We start from the raw sequence: 25,120 nt of genomic DNA on the forward strand, positions 1-25,120 counted from the left end.
GCAGGGTAGGGAACAGCGATTGCCTTTAGTGATAATAGTCACAATTTGCACAAAAGTGGCGGATAAGTCAGCCTATAGATACTGGATAAATCCAGGCCCGACTCATCATCCGCCATTAATGCCCAGTGTGTCACAAATATTATTGCTACAGGTAATAGATGTCCTCCATGTCTTTTTTTTTTAATGATTAGACGTCACTTTGAAACCACATTAAATAGAAAATTGCTTTTTTTTCACCTTCGATGAGCCCGCTAGACATTCTTCAAGGCGTCTCAAGTCGGTCGAGTTTTCGAGGAGCCCTCCCTACAGATTACAGAAGGTTTATGACGTCGTATAATTTTCTATTGGATAAAATACTTATGACGCATTCACTATCAGCACCTTTGGAGAGTTTTTCTCTATAAAAGTTGGTTACGAGATCATCGCTATAAGTTGCAACAAAAGTTTTTACAAGTGTCATGTTTACATGGTAGGGTCGCAGAGATCGGTTGATGTTTAGTTTCGAAATCTCACGGTATATATATATAACAATTTTCATCTCTTGAAAAAATTTTCAACTAGGAGAAAAATGCATACGTTTATATTTATGATGCTGGTAAGTGACAGAACTGTGCCACATATATTGATTAATGTCGATCTCGTTATAACTTGAATAAGGTTTGATGATCTGCGAGCGGTTGTTGTGTTTAATTGAAAATTATAAGTCAAAATTGATGCTTTAAAGAGCAATTTTGAAAATTCTTTCGAGCAATTACTTTAGCGAAGCACTCTCATTTGGAACGAAAATAATATTTGATGTTTTATAAATTGTTGAAGAAAAAAATGTATAGAAAGCCAAATGAGCTGCTATTGAGCAAAGCTCGCTCCGCAATTTAATGACGGCTGAATTCGAAAAGACTTCGTATGTGTGGAGCCAGTTTTTACAACTGATGAGTTCTTTCAGAACTCTGAATATCTCTCATTACCATCAATGCTGAAGCAACGAGAAAAGCTAGTTTTCGTAATCGGAAATATTTTAATTATCTATCGATTCTCATTTGTGCCCAAATGGATTTCGTGAAAATATATACATTATTCTAATGAGAAGTCATAAAAAAAAAATACTGAACTCAAAGTGTAATTTTCGTAAAGATCGTACAATAATTAGGAAGTAATTGATGATTATGATAGACGCAACATCCACGTTTCATAATTTCTAGCGTATTATTTTTTTAGGCTCTTTTGAAACTCTCGACTGAAAATGAGGATAATTTCAATATTGATGTGCTTTGCGACGATCGGCGAATCGGGGTGAGGATCGAATTTGATGTCCCTTTCCAAGGAATAGTTTTCTCTAAAGGATTTCATAACGATCCCGACTGTAGGTAAGAGATCCATAGGTATCCTATTTGATATATATTGCACTAGATTACCGTTTAAAACGGTTCTCTAGTTTTATATGTACTATTTTGTGACGTCTATATATATGAAAACGATTAGTGTATGTGGCAGAGGTTTTTCAAATTTTACGCTTCTGCTGCTACCCGAGCTTCTAAAATTTGTACGTGCTTACCTTGAGCGTGAGAAACTTGCTCGCGACACGAAATGCCTCATTTTTATCAAGGTAGTGCTAAAAAATTGAGCCTAGTAGTTTCGAAAATCTTCCTGAAGTTCTTTTGAAAGCCCCAGGTATATAGCCTTTATACACGTAATGAATATTTCAACATTTTATCTCCAAACAGTTATAACTCGTGTTAGGGGAAAACTGGTTGAACCAGCGTTTCTCGACCTGTGGATGCCCAGGGATGAGAATTGAAACTGAAGTAAAATGAAAATTATTCATCGGAAATATCAATGGTCATCAATCAAACAAAGGATCAGGATGATGTACCATAAGTTTGTGGTCCGTCGAACTGTTTAAAACATTTTATTGCTCCATGGGCTCACAAAGGTTGAGAAACGCGAAGGCAAACTAAAAAAGGCAAACTTCTCCATTCAAAACTATGTGTCGTAATTTGTTTCGCATACTCACAATATCAATACCAGTATAAAAACCAATAAGCATGGTACAGTCCAGTCAATGCAGCATGAGAAATAGTTTTTCTTGACCCTTCCCAAGGCCGTAGGAAGTAGTTTCCCACCTATCTCTTAAATACTCATTTAGGAAGTGCATATCGCACTATAATAATATTTTTTACCGTTATATACGAGTCCAACATATTCAATAAAAAAAATTGCTTTATTTATTGGTATTCTCGAAACAATAAATCACAAAAAAGAGAAATTTGAAAGAAAAAAATATCACACGAAAGGGTTAAAAGTTAAGAATAGTACTCAGCCAAATCTAAAAGACGGTGTCAACTTTGACATGTTCAAAGCGGTAGAGCAGTGTTCATCGAAGTGGGCAATGGAAAGTTCCAGAGGGGGATGGTAGAAGAGCTACAGGTTTAATATAGGAACCTATGTAGGGACGGGCCTAAGTTTTTTGCGGTCCACTGAAACGATTCCCCATTCCTCGGTGTCCATAAACAACCCGATGCACGCCAGGTTTACATTGGCACCGGAGAATGAATATCTAACTATTTCATGGTCATGGAAAACCATTCGACAATAAATTGAGGGAGCAAGGGATGCGGTGCACCCAGGTGGCAGCGTAGACTTTGGACAGACTCCAAAATTTTAAAAAATTCACATGACATGCTTTTGAGCCATACCTCGACAACGGAGATTAGAAAACTTGAGTGAATAAACAGGGCCCTGGGACCATGATACTAGAAACAAGAATGCAATCTACCAGGTGCGGCTCGAGACAGAATCCCTACCGGTGCGGCATTTATTCTTTACTCTTCCTGCCTGTCCTCTCCCCGTGGCCCCACATCCTGCATCAAGACCCCCTTATAGGCTGGAATCTTGCGCGGGCCCAGAAGCCAGATATTTCATTGGAGCTCTTTCTGAGAGGATAGTCCCGGGCCCCCGGGCTGGAACCCTGTCTGTCCCACCCTTGCGGGGCTCATGCCTTTCCCTCATAACGTATCCCAATAATTCTGTGGTGTTTGGTCAGAACATTATCTCAAAAATGTGATTTTGGAGTTTAAGCATTATAATTGTCATTTAAAAATCAAAAATAAAGCATACACACAAATACAAATGAAAATCATACATCAGCATGTTGTTTAAACGTACGCACATATTTGTGCATTATATACAAATACAAATACAACGCCACAACAGGCAAATTGCCCAACGAGGTGGCTGACCTCGTCTCGAATATCACTTCTAATTAGTTATAATTAGCAAGACTCATTTTTAGATCCAAAAGCCATTTTTTGGAGATATCATGTTCTGACCAAACACCACAGAATTCTTAGGAAAAAAATTTATCAATTTTTTTTTTTCCGTCTTTTCATTTCGGATTTGGTGCTCCTCCAGATCGGACAAATTTTCTTTAACTTTTTCTTAAATCAATGAAACTTTTCACCCACTCAAATCGAATTTAGCACCCCTCTTGAGAAGCGCCCTGTGTAGCCGGAACTAGTCGCATGGCCCAAGAGTCATCCCTGTACTCTATCACAAGGGGCAAAGTGCTCTCTCTCTCTCGTTCCCTCACCTACCATTTTTTTCCAGAACGGTTAAATGAAGACAAAAGAAAAATTCGACTTGTCCAGTCCCTGAACCACCAGAAACATCTTTTTGAGATAAATTTATTAATCAACCTCGTTATACATCTTTAAAGGACAAGTGTAAAGTGATGATGGCTCGCCAATGAATGTTGTTTTGAAGATTAAGTTATCTGGCATTATTAAGAACGATAAAATAATACTGGACAAAAAAGCTGCAAAATATCTGCTTTAAAAACGGGACGTAGAGTCACGAAGATTTTGCACGCAAAACAATGGTGTGCGGCGTTCTTCTGAAACAAATGTGGTTTATATTGCGGTTCCCTAGACTGTAGCCTTGTCCACTTCCCACGGTGTCGCCTTTAGGGGCGGCACATGAGGCTTTACACCCGGGCCGCAGGTAAGCAAGTGCTGCCCCTTGGGGGAGTAATGAGGAAAATTTCTGTGGAAGGGGGCGGGGCAGAACCAAAACGTTCCAGAAATTTTGCGCTAGAGCTTCCGTGAGTAAAAAATGAGCTTACTCGTAAGTCGAACATTTGCTCGCGAGTTGAAGCATTTTTCCGGAATGTTTTCTGCTCCTTTCATTTTGACGAGAGGTCTTCAACCTTTTTTCTAGTCACGAGCATTGCCTGTACCCATCATCAAAAAAAGCACTCTTACTACAAGTTTGACAAACCAATGCATGAAATCGGGATGATTTCCAATTCTTCAATGAAATTTGTGCAAAGTGTTTACTAGGGACGTTGATCAAGTGCTCGCGAGCACGAAATCGGACACGAGCATCGAGCACTTTGTGTGCTTCAGGGAGTACTGTGGTGCTCGCGAGCAACGGATTGAAGATGTCTGATCTAGACCCTCATAAATCTACACATTCGTGATTCCCCTTTACATATTTTCTCTTACCGTAAATGAGCAATAAACATATTCGATCAATCCTTCACTTTATAAAGCAGGAATTTGCTATTAATTTCCTACACTGTATAGGGAATCAAGACCACAAATCTACTATATCACTATCAAGACTACAATTCTCCAACATGAACATTTTTAAGGGTTTAAAAAGATTCATTTTTATTATAGATCATTTTTTTAATGTTGCCAGACGTCCCGAATGCAGAGTACTTTCCCACGTTGTGAAGAAATCTTTTTATTATAAATTCAAAAAAATTTAACTCTTGTATCTTTTGCAAATCTTCAGATATGCGAAATTTATAAAACGTTTGTGGGAAAATTTCCGCGTGCCACACTCAATACCATGTCATGCCACAGTTTGACCACTTCTGCTATAAAGCTTTGTTTTCCAACTTATTTGAAACTTTCCAATTGCTAAAGGCCGAAACACGCTACACTGATGTGACTTGATTTCACGTAATGCCAGACATTGGGAATTCTGATTCGTTTAAATTTCTGTGACTTGGGAATTGCACGAATCATAATTCTCCCGTCACAAGTGTTCCACGAATCAGAATTCCCAACGTCTCTGACATTATATGATAATCACATCAGTGGAGTGTTTCAGCCTTTAAAAGGTATCAAACTTTGAGATCCAAACGTTTTACTTCAATAGATTTCATAGATTAACGAAGCAATAAATTTATTTTACAGTGTAAAAATAATCCATTCTTTGGTCAACATGGAGGATATGTGGCGTTCTAGGTCACTGCTGATTTTATAACTCCTTTATGCAAGGTGTTGAATTTAAAATTGTCACTGCTGGAAGAGTGCTGTACAGGGTTTTCTATAAATTTGTAAATAGTTTAAAAATTCATGAAAATTGAAGGAATTCGTATATCTGAATGCGGTTTGCGAAAAAGTTATTCTCACGAAGGGGGATTGCTAAATCCGAGGTCTTTCGATGTTACAAATACTTCCCAAGTTGAATAAATTTTTCTGCAAAAATTCAAAATTTTTGGGGCAGTAGTTTTTTTTAAATCTTACGGATGAGCTCAAAAACTGCAATCTGAGAAAATAGCGTTCAGAGTTTTTTCTAGTATACGTTTACACTATAATTCAGTATTTCTTTAATTACGAAAGAACAAAATAACCGAGACATGAAATTTTTAGTATTTTATTTGCAATCAAATGAAATATTTTTTGAAGTCAATTTTGAATAATCAACTTCAAGGGTCGTGACACCCCTTAAATGCGATTTAACTAATATTTTTTTGCATGCGCGATCGAAATGCAATATTTTATTTATCAATTCGTGAATCGAGCTTTAAAAAATATTCGCATTAGTTTTTATTTTTTTTTTAAAGTATCAAATCATTTCCCTGTAAAAATATTGAACAATTCTGTCGGAATATTAACTTTCAATGCCACAAACAGATTACTTGAATGTTTTTAAGTTTTTCGATCTCGGAAAATATGCGTTAAGAGTACGCGTGAATAGAGAACGGAAAATAAAATTGAAATTTTTGGAATGGAGAGAATTCCTTTTTTTCAGGTTATATGATTGTTTGAGGGTAAGATAAAAATTCAATTTCATATTCCTGAAAGTCATTTCTGATCCCTGATTCAAAGTATGTTACGTGTTTCATTTCAATAGGAAGGGAAGTTTCCCAAAATTGATATTTTACGGTGCGAAAGGAACGAAGCCGAAATCGCTTTAGGAAAAAAATTGAGATACGATCACTCACACACACACATTCAAAATATTCAAATATAAAATATCACCAAGTAGTAAACTAATGACGTGGTGGGAAAAATTGTTTTCATATTTGTACGTGTGAACACGGGAAAATGCTGGTATCAGTTATGATCATTCTTTTTTTTCCCTTTTCCCCGTAATAAACGATTAGTCGGATACGTAATTCTGTAACCTTCGTAAATCCTCCGAAACTTGTTCCTTATTGCTATTAACCCCAGCAGCTCTGTTCATCTTCCATTTCGGCAATAATTCATTGCCGTCACCTAAGTTTTAGTTAATTAATGTGCGGAGGAAATATTTATGTAATTAGAATGTGCGTGATGATCATTCATTAATGAGAGGAAGGAACCAGCTCTGTCAGCCACAATTTTAGAATGAGTTTCACTGATCGCCTTTCGCGCACACGTTTCAGGATTACAGCTATAGATCTGTATTCTCTTTACCATGTAATTTTCTTTTGATGTATATTTTTTGCAGGTACATAGCAACTGGAAGTGGCGTGAAAGTGGAAGTTTTCGACATCGAGATTCATAAATGTGGCACTCGCATTAATGAGGTCAATGACACCGTGCAAATATCGAACGAGATTATTGTTCAACACGAGCCTTTTGTTCAGACGTCTTTGGATAGCGAGCTGGCGCTGAATTGTGAGCTCACCAGTGACACGAAGCATGTAACGTCGAGTATAAATAAGCTTCAGGAAGAGAGAACTTTGACGGACGATTCAGTGGATGCATGGTTAGATTTTAAACTGGAATCTCTAGAATCGATAGATCGCAATATTTTTTACGTCGGTGATAAACTTATAGCTATAGTATACATAAAACACGAGGGTAATTTTGAGGTGTTGATCAAAAACTGTGAAGCTCGAAATGTTGAAAATTTTCCTTCACCTTCAATAAAACTCTTAGATGAATCAGGATGTTCAATAAACCCGAAATTGCTAACTTCTTTCAACATATCTACAGCTACACCAGACACAAACGCAAATGAGGTTGCTGTTGCGAGGATGAATGCCTTCAGATTCACCGATAGCAATTTCTTGTCCATTACTTGTCAAATAGAAATTTGTGAGGTGCAATGTTCAGCTGCTTGTTCGGCTCTACCTGGTGAATCTAATCTCAGATTAGGAATGATTAAAAGATCCATTACCGAATACGACAACACAAACCTTCATTCCACAAAAGATTTCATGCAGTTCGCCATGGACGCTCTTGCGGCCAGACTAAAGACATCTCGTCCACCACCAAATATAGCTGGTGAGAAACATTGGCGATCTGACGGACCATCTAGTATGATCCTTGGAAGGACTTCAGTTCAAGGAGAACAACTATTCTCTGAAAGTAGTTACAATAAATTTTCGAAAAAGGGTTCAACTCATAATTCGAATAAGCTTTTGATTGTCACACGGAACCTTACTGTGGTATCTCATACCGATATCGAAAAAGTGACCGGAAAAACGGCACAGATGGAAACGCACAATATTTGCATGTCAAAGATAAGAGTAATTTTACTAGTGACATTCATTACCATTACAATAATTTTCCTTTTAATCGCTTGCATTTCAATGGTACTGTATATAAAAAACGAAACAAAGAGAAACAAGATAAGTAGTTATTTGCTCTACAGCTACAGATGAGGCTACTACTATTCGAACTACATTGACAAGCCATCTTCAGTGGCGAGCACAGATAATTAAAAATTTTAGCATCTATATTTTATAGATACTCATAAAGAGCAAAACTTCATTTCAACCTCATATTTATTAGAACATCAACTTCTCATCGTTTTATAAAAAATAAAATACCTTTTTCATCAGGGATGAACATATAGTTTTGGAAATTTTAATATATCGTATGTGTACATTTATTTCAAAACGCGTATTTATAAGAGGTTCTTATTTCTTTAGTGGCAGAAAGAATATTTTGACTTAGAGGTGTATCTTGTGCAATCTCTATGCATAAATTTTAAATTTTTGTGATTTAATAAAACATTTCTGAGCTAAAATTTTTAGCTTACGATCGTTGTTTTTGGGCTGAATTATTTTATTTTGAATGTCAATTCGAACTAAGAGCTCAAATATTATGTCAGCTCATATTATATCGTCTCTGAAGCGATATAATATATGTAACGGTAAATGTGATAAATCGGTAATTATGCATAATTTCCGGTTATGCATAATTAATCATCTTGGTAAGTTTGATAAATTCCACTACGTTTATCCCTTTTACCGGTGATTATGCGTAATTCCCAAATGAAGATAGTAAATTTGATAATTATAGAGGAAATCGTACGAAACATCTCTAGTTCAACCACTTATCAGTTTGTCCGAACGAGATGTTTGCACTACACATATTTTGCCATAAAAATTGAATGAAAATAAGTGCGAAAAGATTAAAAGACTGATAAAATTATGTTTTTATGTTGGCTTTCTTCACATTTATCACCATGTGCAAATAAAGCATAAAATTCAGTCAATGATTATTATGTCCGGAAAATATTTCAGTAACATTGACGATTTATCATGTTTACCAATACGAGATATTGCCGTTCTCGCATTGTGACCCTCAGTCGAACGTATAGCTATTTTACTAAAGTGATTAGCGCATAGGCATCTTCCATTAATCAAATTTATCCCGAGTTGGACCACTCGTATGCCACATCAAAATCAATTTGTGTCTTAGTTTCTATTAGATTGTGACATATTCCGTCCGAGTATAGTTTTATTGATATTTTTGCTACAGAAACATCGCCAAGTGAAAAAATATACCAATATTTCGAAAAAAGAAATACTGGTGTATTTTTTGAAATCTGTGCGATTGTGTGTATGCATTCAACAAATGAAAAATATTAAAAATTATTAAATTATAAGCATTTAATTTCTGAAAGCTTTCGGAATTTCAAAATGTCAACCCTTCTAATAAATCCTGTACATAAAATCAACCAAATATGAGAGTGCAGTTTGCAATAAAATTCTTGTCATGGTCAAAAGTATTTAAATGAATGGGGCATCTCATTTCTATTTCGTTTATGTACTGTAGATCACTTCCGATACCGTCGTTTTAAGCAATACCATCTTCAATTAAACTAGGGCTATTGACTGCTAGCAATACCTATTCCATTGGTAAGAGCAGATTACTTAAGTAGGTACTTTGTGCATATTTTGTGAATTCGTTGCAATTATAAATGGTGGTAGTGTGAAAAAAAACGCTAGTAAAAATTCGTGTAGCTATTATATAAAGGCCACAACAGGCAAATTGGTGGTATTTAGATAGATTAGTAACACACAAGGCATTTAGATTCTCAAATTATTTTACGGGTGTATTATTATCGCCGCTGAATGTTTTTTCATATTTTAATTTGGAATCGACAGAATTTTTATTCCTTTTGAACTCTTTGTAAAACAATATACAGGGTGGGGGAAAAAGTCCGTAGAAACTTTAAAAATGAATAAAAATCGGAAAAATAACCGAAATATAAGAAACGGTTTGCGGGATTAGCATCGTCTAGGTCACGGAATTTTTTTGCGACGAGAAAAATAGCTAAAAAACAGCCGATAGGTAGCGCTGGTACGAGCAACTTCGGTGGAAATATGTAAATTATACGGTTATAAGAACTTGTGCTCCTAATCCATAACGAATTCACCGTTATAAACAGTGTATGTGAACAAGGATGCTGAGTGAGAAGGATAAAGCTTTGAGACTCGCCTGCAATGTGTTATCCCCTGTGGTGGAACACATACTGCTGTAATAAACGATTTGACGGCATTCTGTTCGTTATTTGCGTATCTTTTCTTTAACTTGTGTACGTCAGCGAGACCTATCGGCTGTTTGTTATTTTTTTTCCTTGTCTTAAATTCCCGTGACCTAGCGATGCAAACCGTTTATTTCGGTTTTCCGGTTTTTAGTTTCTACGGACTTTTTGCACACCCTGTACATATCACACATAGAATAATACTGTCACAACTCAGAAAATGTTAATTTTCAGGAGAAACAAATTTTTAATTTTTTGAATTATGAAGTGAATATAAGCTCTTATAATGCTTGCATTTTGTAATAGTCAAGTTTTTGTCATTCAACTATACTTTTGATGTCCATGTTATGCTCCTGTGGTCTTAACTAAAATTTACGATTTTTTTGAGTAGTGACAGTATTCTTCTAGGTATTGTGATATATATAGAACTTGAAATGTTAGCGCAAACACGTACATTTACAAAAAAAAATGTGTTTTGAAATAAACAGTAACTGAAGCAATCTCTATAGTAACATTTCACGAGCGCAGGAACTTGCATGTTATGTATCGAACTTCAAGACAACAAAATTGTCGTACAATTTATGCACTTTTGGGATATTTCTTCTTGACATGCAACGCATGAAATACCGTTTCCGGCGTATATCTTAATATCGTACTGCTAAACCGAATAACTTTCGTGTGTTTGGCCTTTGCGTGCTGCAACTTTTTTTTCTGGAAATATTTCAAGTTTTTCTTTTTATGGCCTTGAGAGTGTGCAATGGAAACATGTAGTCAAGAAACTAACGCAAACTTTTTTTAAGCACAGAATTTCTGTATTCACGTGACAAATGAGGTAGGAATCGATATTTTTATTTTCCTGATCTCGTCCAACCCAATATACACAGTGAATAATACACACGAAGTGTGTAGAGAATTTTGGGGGAGATAATTGAAATCGGTCACGTGAGATATTTATGAATTTTAAACGTTTTTAACACTTTGCAAGCGGGGAACTGGGATCTCAGTCCAACCTCGTCTGAATGTAAATTCTAAATTCATTCTTCAGCTGAAGAAAGTTGCCGAGTGTAGAATTAATTCTCTGTGGCATTTTGAAAACGGCGAAAGAAATTGTTCGAATTAGATTTTTTTTTTTCTTTTCCTTGGTTTTGCGGATGAAAGAGGGAAAGAAAGGGGACAGTTTTTTGCACCTAAAAGAAACTATAAAACACTTCTAACATCGCTTAAAATCGCCCGCATATGAAGTGTTAAGCCATATCAATCGTAAGTAAATAATATACAGAGTGGTTTCAAAATTTTCTGCCAATTAAAATATTTATCAAGGAAACATTTATTTTCTGGATATTATGCTGAGGTGAACTCGGAAAGAAGTCATCTTGTCTCCGCCGGGACACGGATGACTTTTCTTTCTGAGTTCACCTCAGCATAATATCCAGAAAATGAATGTTTCCTTGATATCTTGGGCCGAGAAAAAGCCATCCATCTCATTGAAATATTTAGCTTAAAAATGCAATTTCACTTGCACATTCAACAATGTGAAAAGCGCTCTAACCAACATGAGAACATGGCTTTAGCATAGTTTCTCAAAGTTTTGTTTCATATATTTTATCGTCCCCTTCAGAAATTTTTTCTCTCTCATCGCCCTCTCCGGTTCAAGAAAACCCATAGGATCCCGTGTTATACCTAAAGCTTTCTTCGCCGTCCTGGACCCTTCCATCACCCCCGGGGGAAATAATTTCCACTTTGGTGAACACTGCTTCAGCAGAAGAGCATGTAGTCCGTGCAAAAAAAATTTGAATTAGTTTTACGAATCAAATATATTTGAAGTCTCCATAGTAAACATTTCGCTCATTTCAGGGTATATGTTGGTGTTTCAGGATGTGTTCGTCTAACCCATTTCGGAAAAATTAATTTCATTTATCAGAAATACATGTTTCCTTCACAATTAATTACACGTCTTTTCTCCTGATCGAATACACTAGCCTCATGTTTCTGTGCGTGCTATGAACTCGTCCAGACTGTCTTGCATATTCTTCTCGTCTCGAGGCCCCCCCCCCTCCCTAAATGTTAGAAAATGACAGATTTAACAATGTTATTCCATAAAACACCAATCGTTCTATCACACACTTTGGCCCCTCCCCGAAATAAATTTCTGGCTATCTATGATCCTTCTATTCACACAGGTATCTGTTTAAAGTAGTTCCAACTTTTACTTCTCGGAGTTATTGAAATACTCTTAGTGTCACACAGGTCAGAGTAGTGTAAGTTCAATTATACTGACACTGTATATACTCTGACCCGTGCAGCGCTCGTTATGGTGGACTAGTTCATTGAGATTTAGATGTCTTTTCCCATGGTCCAAATAACGTATATACCATGATAACAAGCGCCACTTTTCACCTAGTGGTCAAAAATTGAACTATTTTTATATTGAATATTCCTTCCCCCCCCCCGGTCCATATATCCTAAATATACCAAGTTTCATCAAAATATCTCCATCAGAATAGGAGCTACCTACGTCTCAGTAGTGTCAGTTTGTTTATATATATAACTACCCCATATTTGTCAATTTTAAGTTTTTCATAGAATTAATTTTAAATTGCTGCAAATCACTCCACCGTGATTTGAAGTACACTGCTGGCCACCCAAATTGCAACACCAAGAAAGACAAGAGATATCGCAACAATATTTATTTTGTAGATAACATGTTGACCAAGCATCAAATGATTAAATTTATAGACTTCTGCGAAGTGCGGTTCCTGCCAAAATCAGTAGCCGCCATTGTTGGAGATCACCGCTGCCACACGCCTCGGCATTGATTCAAAGAGACTTTGGATGTGTTCTTGGGGTACAGCAGACCAAGCAGCTTCCACGCGTTGCCAAAGTTGATCTGGTGTGGCAGCTGGGGCTGTAATCTGGGTCAATCGTTGAGCAACCATGGACCACATGTTTTCTATCGGCGAAAGATCCGGAGAGCGAGCTGGCCAGGGAAGCAATTCAATCTGGCGATTGACGAAGAACCTTTGGACAATGCGTGCCACGTGTGGTCGCACATTATCCTGTTGAAATATGGCTGTGGGCAAGCCCTGAAGGTAAGGAAGGACAACTGGCTCCAACACCTCGGAGATGTAGCGCTGGCTTTTTAAAGTACTGGAAATGCGTACTAGAGGAGTGCGAGAGTGATAACCAATACCGCCCCATACCATAATACCCGGTGCAGGACCAGTGTGGCGGTGCATAACGCAGCTGTTCAGCATCCTCTCTCCACGGTGTCTCCAGACTCGAATCCGACCATCGTGGTGTTGCAGACAGAAGCGTGACTCGTCAGTAAAGACAATTTCATTCCATTGTGCCGTCCACATCCTTCTTTCATCGCACCATTGGCGGCGGAGACGTCTGTGGTTCTGCGTCAAGGGTAGACGAAGCAATGGACGTCTTGCGGACCGACCACTCTGCTGTAAACGGCGTCGAATGGTACACGCAGACACTGGATGATGCGGTACAGACTGAATGTGCTGTGCTATGGTTCGTGATGTGGCTGAGCGATCCGTCACTGCCATACGCACAATACGCCTGTCATCACGTGAAGTGGTGCACTGAGGTGGATGCGATCGAACACGTCGGTCCGTCGTACCCTCCTGCATCCAACGATCACATATCCGCATTACAGTTGTTTGGTTTCGTCCAACACGACTACAGATTTCCCTGAAAGATAATCCACAATCTCGGTAGGCCACTATCCTTCCTCTGTCGAACTCGGATACTTGATCAAAAGATGATCGCTGTTTTCTACGAGGCATAATTGATCGTTTTTTTGAAAAAACCACAAGAAAAACACAATTGCCGTACTTCAAATCGTCGAAATCTCCAAGCCTTAAATAGCGCTTTGAAGTGGCGCCACAGGCGCGCGTGATGTGCGTCTGCGCTGAAATTCTAATCATTTGCATATCTCACCTCCGCTAATGCATGTTGTAAATTTCATATTATTTGCATGCTTCCTTCAGGGTGTTGCATTTACGGTGGCCAGCAGTGTATATAGTGCTTCATTTCCCGCCTTTACCGAGTTTTCAGTGATTGAACCAATAGTTGGCAACTTTGCTTACCTCTGTTATCATTTTTGGCAATAATGGGGATATCCCGTATTTGGAATCTAAATTTCCATATTTTCTCAAAAAATATGGTCAGTTCACATGAGGACATTTGTGAAGATGTAGGCCGGCAATATTTATTCGAGAAAAATACGGGATATTCAGCTTCAAAATACGGAAAAATAATGGATATTGTCAAAGGTGAGTAAAGTTGTCACCTCGCATAAAATCACAGAAAAGTCACCAATTGCAGGAAATGCGCTACTGCAAATTGCAATGAAATAATAAAAACATGACAAACATGCAAGATAAATTCTGATTTGTAGTCGTAATTATGGCAATGCAATTTCTGAGTTAGAAATATAATTTTAATCGATGATTTGAAGAATAAGATGAATAAAAAGTCAAGTTGGCTTCCTTGAAAATAAGGGAAAAACCGGGACATTTTTGCGAAAATGTCAGGACTGTCAGAAAAAGGACGTATGGTCACATGTTGAAGATCCTACACAGCACTTCGCAGAGCTCCTTCGTTTTGGAACAACTGAACTCGACTTCGTGAAATCTTGTTTTGGTGATAAAAATCTCTTCCAAAAATATCGAAACCAATGTTTCATTTGCAATTGGCAATAACGCATTTAAATCATGAATTAAGCAGTTGAAATAACGAATTTTTTTTCTAAGTGCATAATTATGAAGTCCGCTCATCTGAGCGTGACTTTTTTTGTAGGAATCTGTTTGAGAAGAAGTGATCTCGCTAGCATAGGTAAGGTGAACTTTAACTTCGGCTTGATAATCGTCAAGGCCGTAGCGGGGGTCTGGTTCCCCCCCCCCCGAAATGTGAGAAAATGACCGAAAAAAGGGAAAAAGATGGCCAAATTTATTGTTCCATCACTTTGGTTCCCCTCCCCCGAACGAAATTACTGGCTACGGGCCTGATAATCGTACTGCATTTATTCATATAAATGGTCAGTGACAATGTAATGTAGTTACAGGTGTCCCTCGCTTTACGCGATTAATTGGTTCCGCAAAATAACCGTGTAAAGTGAGTTGAACATGGGTAAAATAGAAATGGGAGAGGCAGTTTTTTTCTTCATAGACGAATGAAGAAAATAAAGTTAATTCCAGCAGTAAAAGAAATTTTTGTGAATGAATGAATTAATTATTTATAAACTTATAGATGAATCTCACGAATTTCTGCTACGCAGATGAATTTAATTGCCGTATATCAGGGTTTAAGCTAGATAAAAAATTGCTTTAGCAAAAATGGGGGGGGGGGAAAGCTTTAGCAAAATGCTACAATGCTAATGATTGAAGTTTGGATGTCTACTGTCTACTGGTTTCATATCTTCTGTATAGATTTTTACGAAAGTGGCTACTACTTCTTTCACATTCTAAGATTTTCTTTCGCATTTTGCAAAAAATGCAACCGTAGCATAAACCTTGCCATATATACCTGTTTATAAGCAAACTCCCAAAAATCAGTGCATTTTAGAGGGAGAAAAAAATGTGCATATATTCTGCAATAAAAGAGAGTTATCTTGAAAAATTATTTAAACTTTCTAATCCATTTGTTCCGATTGTTTGAGCTCTACATCGAAATCCAAAATATGGTGTGGCATATTCAACTGTGCAGTCATCACTTTCAAAGAGGATGTCTTCAGTTCTGTCCATCACGTTTTACTGATACAAAACTTTTTAAAGGTTTTAATGATAATTTTGGTAGAAACAAAATTCTACACCTTGTGAACGGTATTGTTCACACACTAAGCCAATTTTGGGTTTCTTTAAGGCACTGGTTTTTGTTGTTTATCTTCGGAACTTATTCATTCGGTCTGCTATAAATTCCTTAAATAATCTTTAAAAGGCTTGTTGAGAGATGTCCATATCTAAAGGCTGTAAAATTAACAAGTCCACCAGGTATCGAAACATTTTTGATTCTTTATTGCTTCGGCTTTATCATCATCAGTTCTGTGGGTTTGTACATAGCTGCAAAAATCACTCTATTGATTAGTAATGCTATCTAAGGTAGTCCATGACATCACAGACCTTCAAGCTAACTGTGCAGAGACAATGTCTATGATTTGGTGAAGGGGGTGTTGATATTTTCTCCTCCCAGAAACTGACCATGTATAAGCTGAACCCCCCACTTCCCAAATTAAGGAACAAATTTTTCAACAAAAAAACTTGGCTCAGCTTATACGGTAATAATTTTTACTTCTGACTGTGTTCTTAATTGATGGACTGGTTCTGGTTAGTGTGGGTATTTATCATGTGAACCGCTTGGGATGACAGATAATATTTTAATGAAATAGTTGAGATTCTCCAAAGCACAGAATGTGTGATGTACAGCAATTTGTTATGTAGGCTACATAGCGAACAATCAGTGCTACTGCAGAATAATATGGAAGAATTTAAAATGAAAGTGGGGAAAACACTATTATATGGGGATTTTTACAGCAGAACATTTTTACTCAGCCGAGGGCTCATTTTAGAACAATGCAAAACATTTTGCTTTGGGGGGGGGGGGGTTGAGATTCAGACAAAAAGCAGTCCGTATAAAAACTTGTAGCAAGCCAGAGAATCTTAAATATTCCTCGCAAATATAATAAATTCGAACATTTTCTTAGATTCTTATTGCATTTTCGATGTGTTACCAAAAGATGTTCATTGCAAACTCTGATGAGTTTTGCCATTACAACAGAATCAATCATGTTAAATCTTGAATGTGTATATGCAAAGTTTCAAAATTAAAATCAAACTCTGGACCAAATTTTTTAAGTTGCAATTTCTTGCATTGATTTTTCAAAATCTAGTATTAGCAAAAATACATAAAGGGAGATCACATGAAACGAGAGATACCTGTATTGAATAAACAATCAATCTTTGCTGTATGATTAAATTGAAAATTAATAAATCAGTCACCTAGTTTATGTTTCAACATTTATATTTAATTTTTCTCCTCCAAGTACCTATAAATTACCATATGTTAATGTGTATAAAGAATACCTTTTGGTCAAAAAAATCAGGCCCCCCCTATTTTAGGGGGGGTTTCTCATACATGGATAGTATTATAGATATAAACAAATAAAACTCAATTCCTTGCAATTTATGATGAGAGTGACTGATAATGATAATCAATTAGTTGATGTGATGAGAGTGATTTCTATGATGAATGTATCCTAAGCTTTTTATAGTACATTTAAATGATATGGAATACTACTTTTATTTTTTCAATTATTCCAGTTTGAAATATGGTAGAAACCTATATTTCTATAAAATTTGGTTTCCTCTTCTTTGCATTGACAAGTATACCATATTTAAAAATAAATATTATAACAAAAAAAAGGCATTAAAAAATCATTTTCATGGGGTAATGTGGAATAGGAGAAGTTCAAAATGAAAAAAAAATTACTTTGAATTAATTAATTGATAAAAAACAAGATTTAATGAGTTTTATGACAATGAAAAATTAAAATTTCACAGTTTGTTTTTGTAGTTGATGATACCGTGGTGTCATAGTCTATTTACAAGAGTAACAAATGCAATATTCCTATTCTGCCTCAAAATAGTCAATGTGGGCCCACAGAGAACAAGACACATACATTATTTCTAGATCGCTTTCCTCTTTTATCTTATTGAACTTCCCATCTTGAAGAGATATTCTAGCCCAACTCTGATAACACTTACATTATTCTGTAATACCCAACACACAGGGTTGTTTGGTTTGAACCATGGTTTTAACCAAGTGGTTTTTTCAAAAAAATCATATAAAAGTAGCCTAAATATAATTTTTTTCCTTGAAAAATATCATATTGGTTCATTATTAGCCAAAATCGTTCATTCCTACCACATTTTATATTTTTGGGGTATATTCTGATGGTACATCTGTATGGTGTAAGATGATATATGTGGTTTTTTTCAAAAAATCACAAAAATGACCTGAATGTAATTTTTTTTATATTGAGTGTCTTTTGGTTACTTAAAGTTATATATAGAAGTCAAAATTTCTCATTCTTGCCACATTTTCTAACTATTGGCTACATTCTGATGCTCTATATCTTTAGCAAATTCATGAATAAGGATTGCATTGCACATCTTGATGTAGTGGTGTATTATCTCTCACAGTGTTTTTTTTTTCCTTCACAAAGAAGCAGCAACAGTAGTGACATCACATCATGCTAGGGACAGGTGGTCTTATAATCCAATAGACACCAGTTGCCCCTAAAGGGCAAAGACCAGTGTACTAGTAGTTACATTACCTCAGACATTTTTATTTTCTTTCCCATAAGAAGTAGCACATCTCATACCATATATCACCTGGTCTTAAGATTCAATCATTTTTTTATACATTTACCATTAAGCCCAGTTAATTGAGGTTAAGTAGTAACAATAATGATGAGATGTCATGGAAATTGCAAGATTAAACATGAAAATATTGGTGAGCAATCAATTTTAGTTACGTAGGGAGCCTCAGAAAAATCAATTTGCCAGAGGTGCCCCATGATACTCTTAAGACGACCTTGGGTAGAGGAGAGCGTAAACAGAGACCACTGGTATGTGTATAAATGTTTAAATAAAACAGTTTCATTATGGTATTTTTTTATGTATTTATAGAAAGAAGACCAAATGGTGTGAGCAAGGATTCATTTTTTACTGATCTAGAACCTAATCTTTTGGAATATGAAAGCAGTAACGATCATAATATTGGTATAGTTGAAAAAAACTGGAGTATACAACAAAGGTCTGTTGATGTTTCTGCATCAAAAACATCCCTACTGTTAGATCCTCAAGCATTCAGATTTATAGTGGTAAGCAGACTACTATATTTTATATGTATAACTACTTAACTGTACATGCACCTCGTACATATTCCTCTCCAGAATTTATAATGAATCAGTACATATCAGAACATGTTGTGTGAGTATGTATATGCATGGCCTTAATGTATTTAGGTTGTTAGAGTTGTGCTTGTTTCCTGTTCTTGTTGGTGCTGCCATCTGTGTTCCATATTTTGAAGTTGATATGGTAAATGCTTGAATTCTCATTTATTTACCATATGTATAACAGCATCTCAAAAAAATATTACCATATTTTTCAGAATAAGCAATGGGCAGGATTAGCAGATTTTCAATTCTCAAAATATGGACACCAGCTAATTGATTTCTAATCTGATTGATAGTTTTTAATTTATATTACTAATTGATAGTTTTTAATTTATATTACTAATTGATAGGTTAAATCACTTGTCATTGCCATTTTCAGAACAAAATTTAGTTAAGAAAGAGATTGCTGATTGGGAACTAAGAATTGGACTTGGAGACAATTCCTGCTAGCTTTTTCTGAGTCACACATATTACAATTTCAATTAAAATCTGAGTTTTGTAATTGATTGATGCTAAATAAACCCAAGAAAATCAGCAGAATTCCTTGAGGATAATGCAAAGAGACCTTTTTAAGTATAAAACAGAGTATTCTATTTGTTTTTTTACTGCCCCAGAACAATGTCCAGGAAACCTAAGCCACTTCTCACTGAGAATTCAAAAATTGGTGAAACTAGTTTCATCCAGAATCATTTTACTATTCAACTCGTAAGTGAAATGTGGGTTGTTCAAACCAAAGTGAGCAACCTTGAATTTATCAATGCTGAAATTTGTGCTCCATTCATTTGCCCATGCTGCAGTCATATACAAATACAACGCCACAACAGGCAAAATGCCCAATGAGGTGGCTGAGAAAAAGATGTCCATAACAAATATGGATGTCATAGATAAAATACAGCAACCCAATTAAAAACTAAAATTATAAACATATTCAAGTTTGTCTGATGCAACACTCTTGCTTGAGTTCCTTACTACACCCATCATCTTCACGTCATCTGCGAATTTGCTAACAATTCCATCAATACCCTGAACAGTTTATTGATAAAAAATTAAAAAGTATAGGATTAGGTAAACTTCCTTGAGAGACTCCACTTATGACATCTGGATAAAAGAAAATTTCCCACATTCATTATAACATTCTGGGACTATCTTGCAGCCATGATTCTATTCAATTCAACAAGTTGCCCTTAATCTCATACAAACGCTCCAAGAGTTTACAATGTTGGACTCAATCGAATGCCTAATGACCTTCGAATAAATGTCATTGTGTCCTAATGCTTTGTTAGTGGATATATTTTTTTTATCAAACTTACCAAGATCGGTTTATCACTTTTATTATAACATATAACAGCTTATTCATCTGTGAGTGATCAAACCTACTTGCTTGTGTCACTACTTTTGCCATAGGATTAATGTTTTACTTTTATTTGTCCATTTTTAGCTCATTAAATTCTGTCTCCTTTTTCAGCCAAATAACACATTGAATTCATCAACAGAAAGGAAAAATGCCTGGCACATTTTCAAAAACAGGCTTTGGTTTTCATGGCGTCTTCTAGTTATGATATGCTTCAGCCTATTATTCATATTTGCTATGATTGTTTTATTGGTAAGCAAAGTTATATGGATTGAAAAATAATGCAAATAAAAAAAAGTGGAAATTGTTTCTGATTTGCAGATTCTGTTCACATTCTAGAATAGTGTGTTGAACCTTACATTTATATTAAATGAAATTGGTTCTTTAAAAAAAATTAAATATTCTTCTATATTTTTTTTTTCCTTGTTAATATGAATCTACAGTTGGATTTGCTCATATTAGTTGCTATTTAAAAAAATTGTGAAACAATAAAAAATCTGATGGCACGAGTTTTTCAAGTTTTGGATGAATGCAAAAGACAAAAAATACAGTAGGTGAAAAACATGGATAGTCATTTACAGCGATTAGTTTCTTACAGGGTTGTTTGGTTTAAACCATGTTGTAAAACCAACATGATTTCAACCAAGCAGTTTTTAAAAACCAAACTGGGGTTGTTTTCAAAAAATCACATAAAAGTGGCTAAATATAATTTTTTCTTTGAAGATTATCACATATGCTCATTATTGGTTAAAATTTTCATTCTTACCACATTTTCTATTTTTGGGGTACATTCTTATGGTATATCTTTACATGGTATGGTATTAGTGTGTTTTTTTTATCTCAAAAATGGCCAGAATATAGCATATATATATATATATTCCCCCCCCCCCATGCAAAGTATCTGTTACTTAAAGTTTAAGAAATTTTTTTTCCATTCATTATAATATTCTGGGACTATCTTGCAGCCATGATTCTATTCAATTCAACAAGTTGCCCTTAATCTCATACAAACGCTCCAAGAGTTTACAATGTTGGACTCAATCGAATGCCTAATGACCTTCGAATAAATGTCATTGTGTCGTAATGCTTTGTTAGTGGGTATATTTTTAAGAAGTTTTAGAATTTCCTCATCTTCTACATTATACATTAACCAAACATTATACATTAACCAAACATTATACATTAACCACAATTTTTCATTCTTTCTACATGTTCTAACCTTGAGCCACATTTTGATGCTCTACCTTTAGCAAATTCATGAATGATGATTGCATCACACATCTAAATGTAGTGGTGTATTATCTCACAGTTCCCACCCCCACAAAGATGCATCAACAGTGACTTCATCATCATGCTAAGAGGCAGGTCAGGGCTGTCATTTCAACTTTTTCCAGGAGGGGCAAAGAACATGTACTTAATGTATGTATATATATATATATATATATTTGTATGCATATATAATATTACTAGTGTATCTATATACCATTACCATTTTTAGTGTATCTTCAAAAGCCGGAGGGGCAACGACCCCCTTGACCCCCCCAAATGACGTACCTGAGGCAGGTGGTCTTATAATCCAATAAAAACATCAGCTGCCCCTAAAGGGCAAATACCAGTGTACTAGTAGTTGCATTACCTCACAGACATTTTCATTTTTTTTCCCCTATAAGAAACAGCACATCTAGTATGAGATGTGCTGTTTCTCAGCACAGAGCTCCCATTCGTCCTACTTTTCCTACTTTTTGGTAAAATGTCCTACTTTTGTCCTACTTTCTCGGTTTTGTCCTACTTTCTCGGTTTTGTCCTACTTTCTCGGTTTTGTCCTACTTTCTCAGTTTTGTCTTACTTTCTAGTTTTTGTCCTACTTTCTAGTTTTTGTCCTACTTTCTAGTTTTTGTCCTACTTTTTATACTTTTTTACCAAATCCTATCGACAAAATTTGTGTAATTGATTTAATTGAGCAGGAAATCATTGATATATTGTCAAATATTACAAATGTTGGAGAATGCAATTAACGATTTTGCCAAAGCAAAAATTGTATCATTTTTAAGGTAATTTGGAGGAGAGGGGTGTATGTGGAGCATGTGATTGATTAATTTTTCATTTGCTTAGTTTGAGGGTTCAACAAGTAGGTTAGTCATTAAAAACTTCTGTCTGGATGGAAAAATAATTTTGTATTTATTACTTCATGGTCTTGGACAGTAACAGTAACTAACATTCAAAATTACGGTGCAAATAGGTGAAACAACAGTTTGCATTTCAAGGCAGTTGAATACATAGGCCTATTCTAGGTTTGGTGATTCTGCTGCTACCCAATAGCATTCAGTTGTCTTCTGTATTTTTAAGGCATGAAGAGGCATAAACGATATTTGCAATGCGTTCAGCAAAGAGCTAGAAATAGAAGTGCTTCATTTGTGAAAAATGACATGGCATTGAACAGTAAAATGTGAACAAAACAGTAAAATTTAAAAAATGATGAACAACGCAGTAAAACTATCTGATTCATCTTGCCTTATTTACATCGGATCTTGTAATCTACACATTTTGCACTGTGCTTTTGAAAGTGATCTCGAAGGAGCGTCATTCTTAAAAAACGTCTTGAAAATTTGTTGTGCATTGTGGAAGAGAGTTGACAAGCTCTGCATTTTAGAAGACTCCAAAAAAGATTGAATTATAGCCTATATGAGAAGAGACAGCAAAGAATTTTCTGTGGTTGCTAGTGCACTGTTTTGGCCAAAAATTTGTTTAACCAAGTCATTTATCATTTTGCTGTGGCTTGAGTCAATCTTATAGGAAACTGAAATAGTGCTATGAAAAAAAAGGTTAATTCAAAATTAATTTTTTTTTTTTAATTATTTGAAATTTTTTTTGCAAAAAAAAAAATTTTTTTAGAGATTTTTTTCCATTATGCTGTGATTATGCTGTCTAAGGGGGTTACCCTCCCTCATCCTACTTTTTAGTCCTGCGTTTTCCTACTTTTTCTCATTTTTTGAGTGGGAGCCCTGCATACTGTATATCCTGTATATCACCACCAGGCTTAATATTCGATGGTTTTTATTTTTATTCTTTCATCCCAGTTAATCAAGGTTCTATTGTACAGTGGTAAGGGATTTATGAAAAGTAATCAGATATATACAGGGTGATTATAATTAAAGTTCCGATTCCAAAACTCTACAATAAGAACCACTTTTCAGAAGGACATGAAAATTTGCATGGATACTCCTGTGAAGCAATGGAATTTTCTTTGGTGAAATAAAAAGATGCTTTAAAATGTACAAGTAGATGATGCTGTACTTGGCCAGCAGTATAATCTATTTTGTGCAACCACATCATTTCAGCATTTCAACAGCATCAGTGTGCGGATAGCACAAATTTTTCCAAGACACCAGTAAAGCAGTTGCTGAAGAACCATTTGATGATATCAGGATGACAACACCTGGCTGCCACATTCACCTGACCTTAACCCTTGCAACTTTTGGCTTTAGGCACCTCAAAATGTTCTGTTCAGTGGTCAGATTGCAAACTTTGGTGAATTGGAAGCACATCCACATCATTACCATGACATACTCTGATCTGAGAGGATGACGTCACTCTCTGCTATCCATACAAAGGTTTTTAACAACTGGCTGTTGGGAAGATTACATTTTTTTTTGGAAAGAGAAAATTCAACTGCCTTTGTGGGGAATCAAACCCACATCATTTTGCTTTCTGGGTGAACGCCCTAGACCACTAGACTACAAAATCAACAAATCTCAGAAAGTGAAATGACGTGGGTTCGATTCCCCACAAAGGCAGTTGAATTTTTTCTCTTTCCAAAAAAAAAATTAATCTTCCCAACAGCCAGTTGTTAAAAACCTTTGTATGGATAGCTGGGAGTGATGTCATCTTCTCATAAGTCGCCATCTGGTGGCAGCATCAGCAGTTGTGAGCTTGGCCTGAGTCAGGTCCGGCCATCCATGTGCAGTCCCTTTCAGTGTACACAAGCTCCAACGAAAGATTGAAAGATTTGTTGCCTTTGTAGTCTTGTGGTCTAGGGCGTTCACCCAGAAAGTGAAAGGATGTGGGTTCAATTCCTCGCAGTTGAATTTTCTCTTTCCAAAAAAAAAGTCATCATCACAACAGCCAGTTGTTAAAAATGATCTGTTGTTGCAAACATACTTCCGCCTCATAGCCAAAATACGGTGTCGACATATATAACATTTCTTGTGTAAATTATAGTTTGTTCAATGACTTCATTTTTGTGATGTTTCCATGAATTATGAAATAATGTGATACTAATTAAGTTAATCATTTTGCCCTGACTGGCTATCATTTCCATTCTGCGAGCAAATTTTCCACATGTTGGATAAGTATAGCATGATCTATTTTACATTTTGAAAAAAAGTTTCCCCTTTTGCCAAACAAACTTTCGTTGCTCAAGGAATATTCATGTCATTCTGACCAGTGGTTCTTATTTTACAGTGTTGGGAAATCTGAACTTCAGTTGTAATCAACCTCTGCATCATAAATCATTGCTAATTAATCTGCATTAATTATGCTTCATTACACATTGTATTTATCCAGTTTTTATCACAGTTTTTGCAAAATAGTTTTATAATTAAGCATATTGAAAGTAACTGGAGAAAACATTCTTATTATATGGGTAATAACATTGAGAATTTTCAAGCAAAATACAGTGGAACTTTGGTTAATGAGTGTAATTCGTTCCACTAACATGCTTGTTCTGTGAATCAAACTTCCCCGTAGGAAATAATGGAAACTCTGATAATTTGTTCCACAATTATTCATTTACATAAAAATGA

General features: G+C 35.7%; 2 protein-coding genes across 2 annotated transcripts in view; both read left to right on the plus strand.

Moving 5' to 3' along the window:
* The first annotated feature begins 410 nt into the window (after nt 1-410).
* On the plus strand, nt 411-8,259 carry LOC149085070 (cuticlin-4-like). Its single transcript, XM_089232853.1, has 3 exons — nt 411-595; nt 1,216-1,364; nt 6,724-8,259. Exons 1-3 carry the CDS (start codon nt 569-571, stop codon nt 7,883-7,885), a joined length of 1,338 nt encoding a protein of 445 aa, XP_089088979.1. The 5' UTR covers nt 411-568; the 3' UTR covers nt 7,886-8,259.
* Nucleotides 8,260-14,645: 6,386 nt separating this feature from the next.
* The window catches only part of LOC149085071 (tyrosine-protein phosphatase non-receptor type 5-like), a 43,350-nt gene continuing 32,875 nt past the window's right edge, over nt 14,646-25,120 (plus strand). The window contains exons 1-3 of the mRNA XM_089232855.1: nt 14,646-14,847; nt 18,699-18,892; nt 20,433-20,570. Of these exons, the coding sequence (XP_089088981.1) occupies nt 14,775-14,847; nt 18,699-18,892; nt 20,433-20,570 (405 nt within the window). The 5' untranslated portion in view covers nt 14,646-14,774. The remainder of the gene's footprint in view (nt 14,848-18,698; nt 18,893-20,432; nt 20,571-25,120) is intronic.

This window comes from Pholcus phalangioides, unplaced genomic scaffold (genome assembly GCF_987345545.1).
Source record: "Pholcus phalangioides strain wild (caught in Gottingen) unplaced genomic scaffold, Ppha-v1.0 ptg000007l_1, whole genome shotgun sequence".
NCBI lineage: Eukaryota > Metazoa > Arthropoda > Arachnida > Araneae > Pholcidae > Pholcus > Pholcus phalangioides.

What these genes read in the sequence shown, in the direction of transcription:
- LOC149085070 (XM_089232853.1), top strand. Translation starts at nt 569, where the DNA reads ATGCATACGTTTATATTTATGATGCTG. An exon ending in CGTTTATATTTATGATGCTG is followed by an intron (nt 596 to 1,215) that starts GTAAGTGACAGA and finishes TTATTTTTTTAG; the next exon opens with GCTCTTTTGAAACTCTCGAC. An exon ending in CATAACGATCCCGACTGTAG is followed by an intron (nt 1,365 to 6,723) that starts GTAAGAGATCCA and finishes TATTTTTTGCAG; the next exon opens with GTACATAGCAACTGGAAGTG.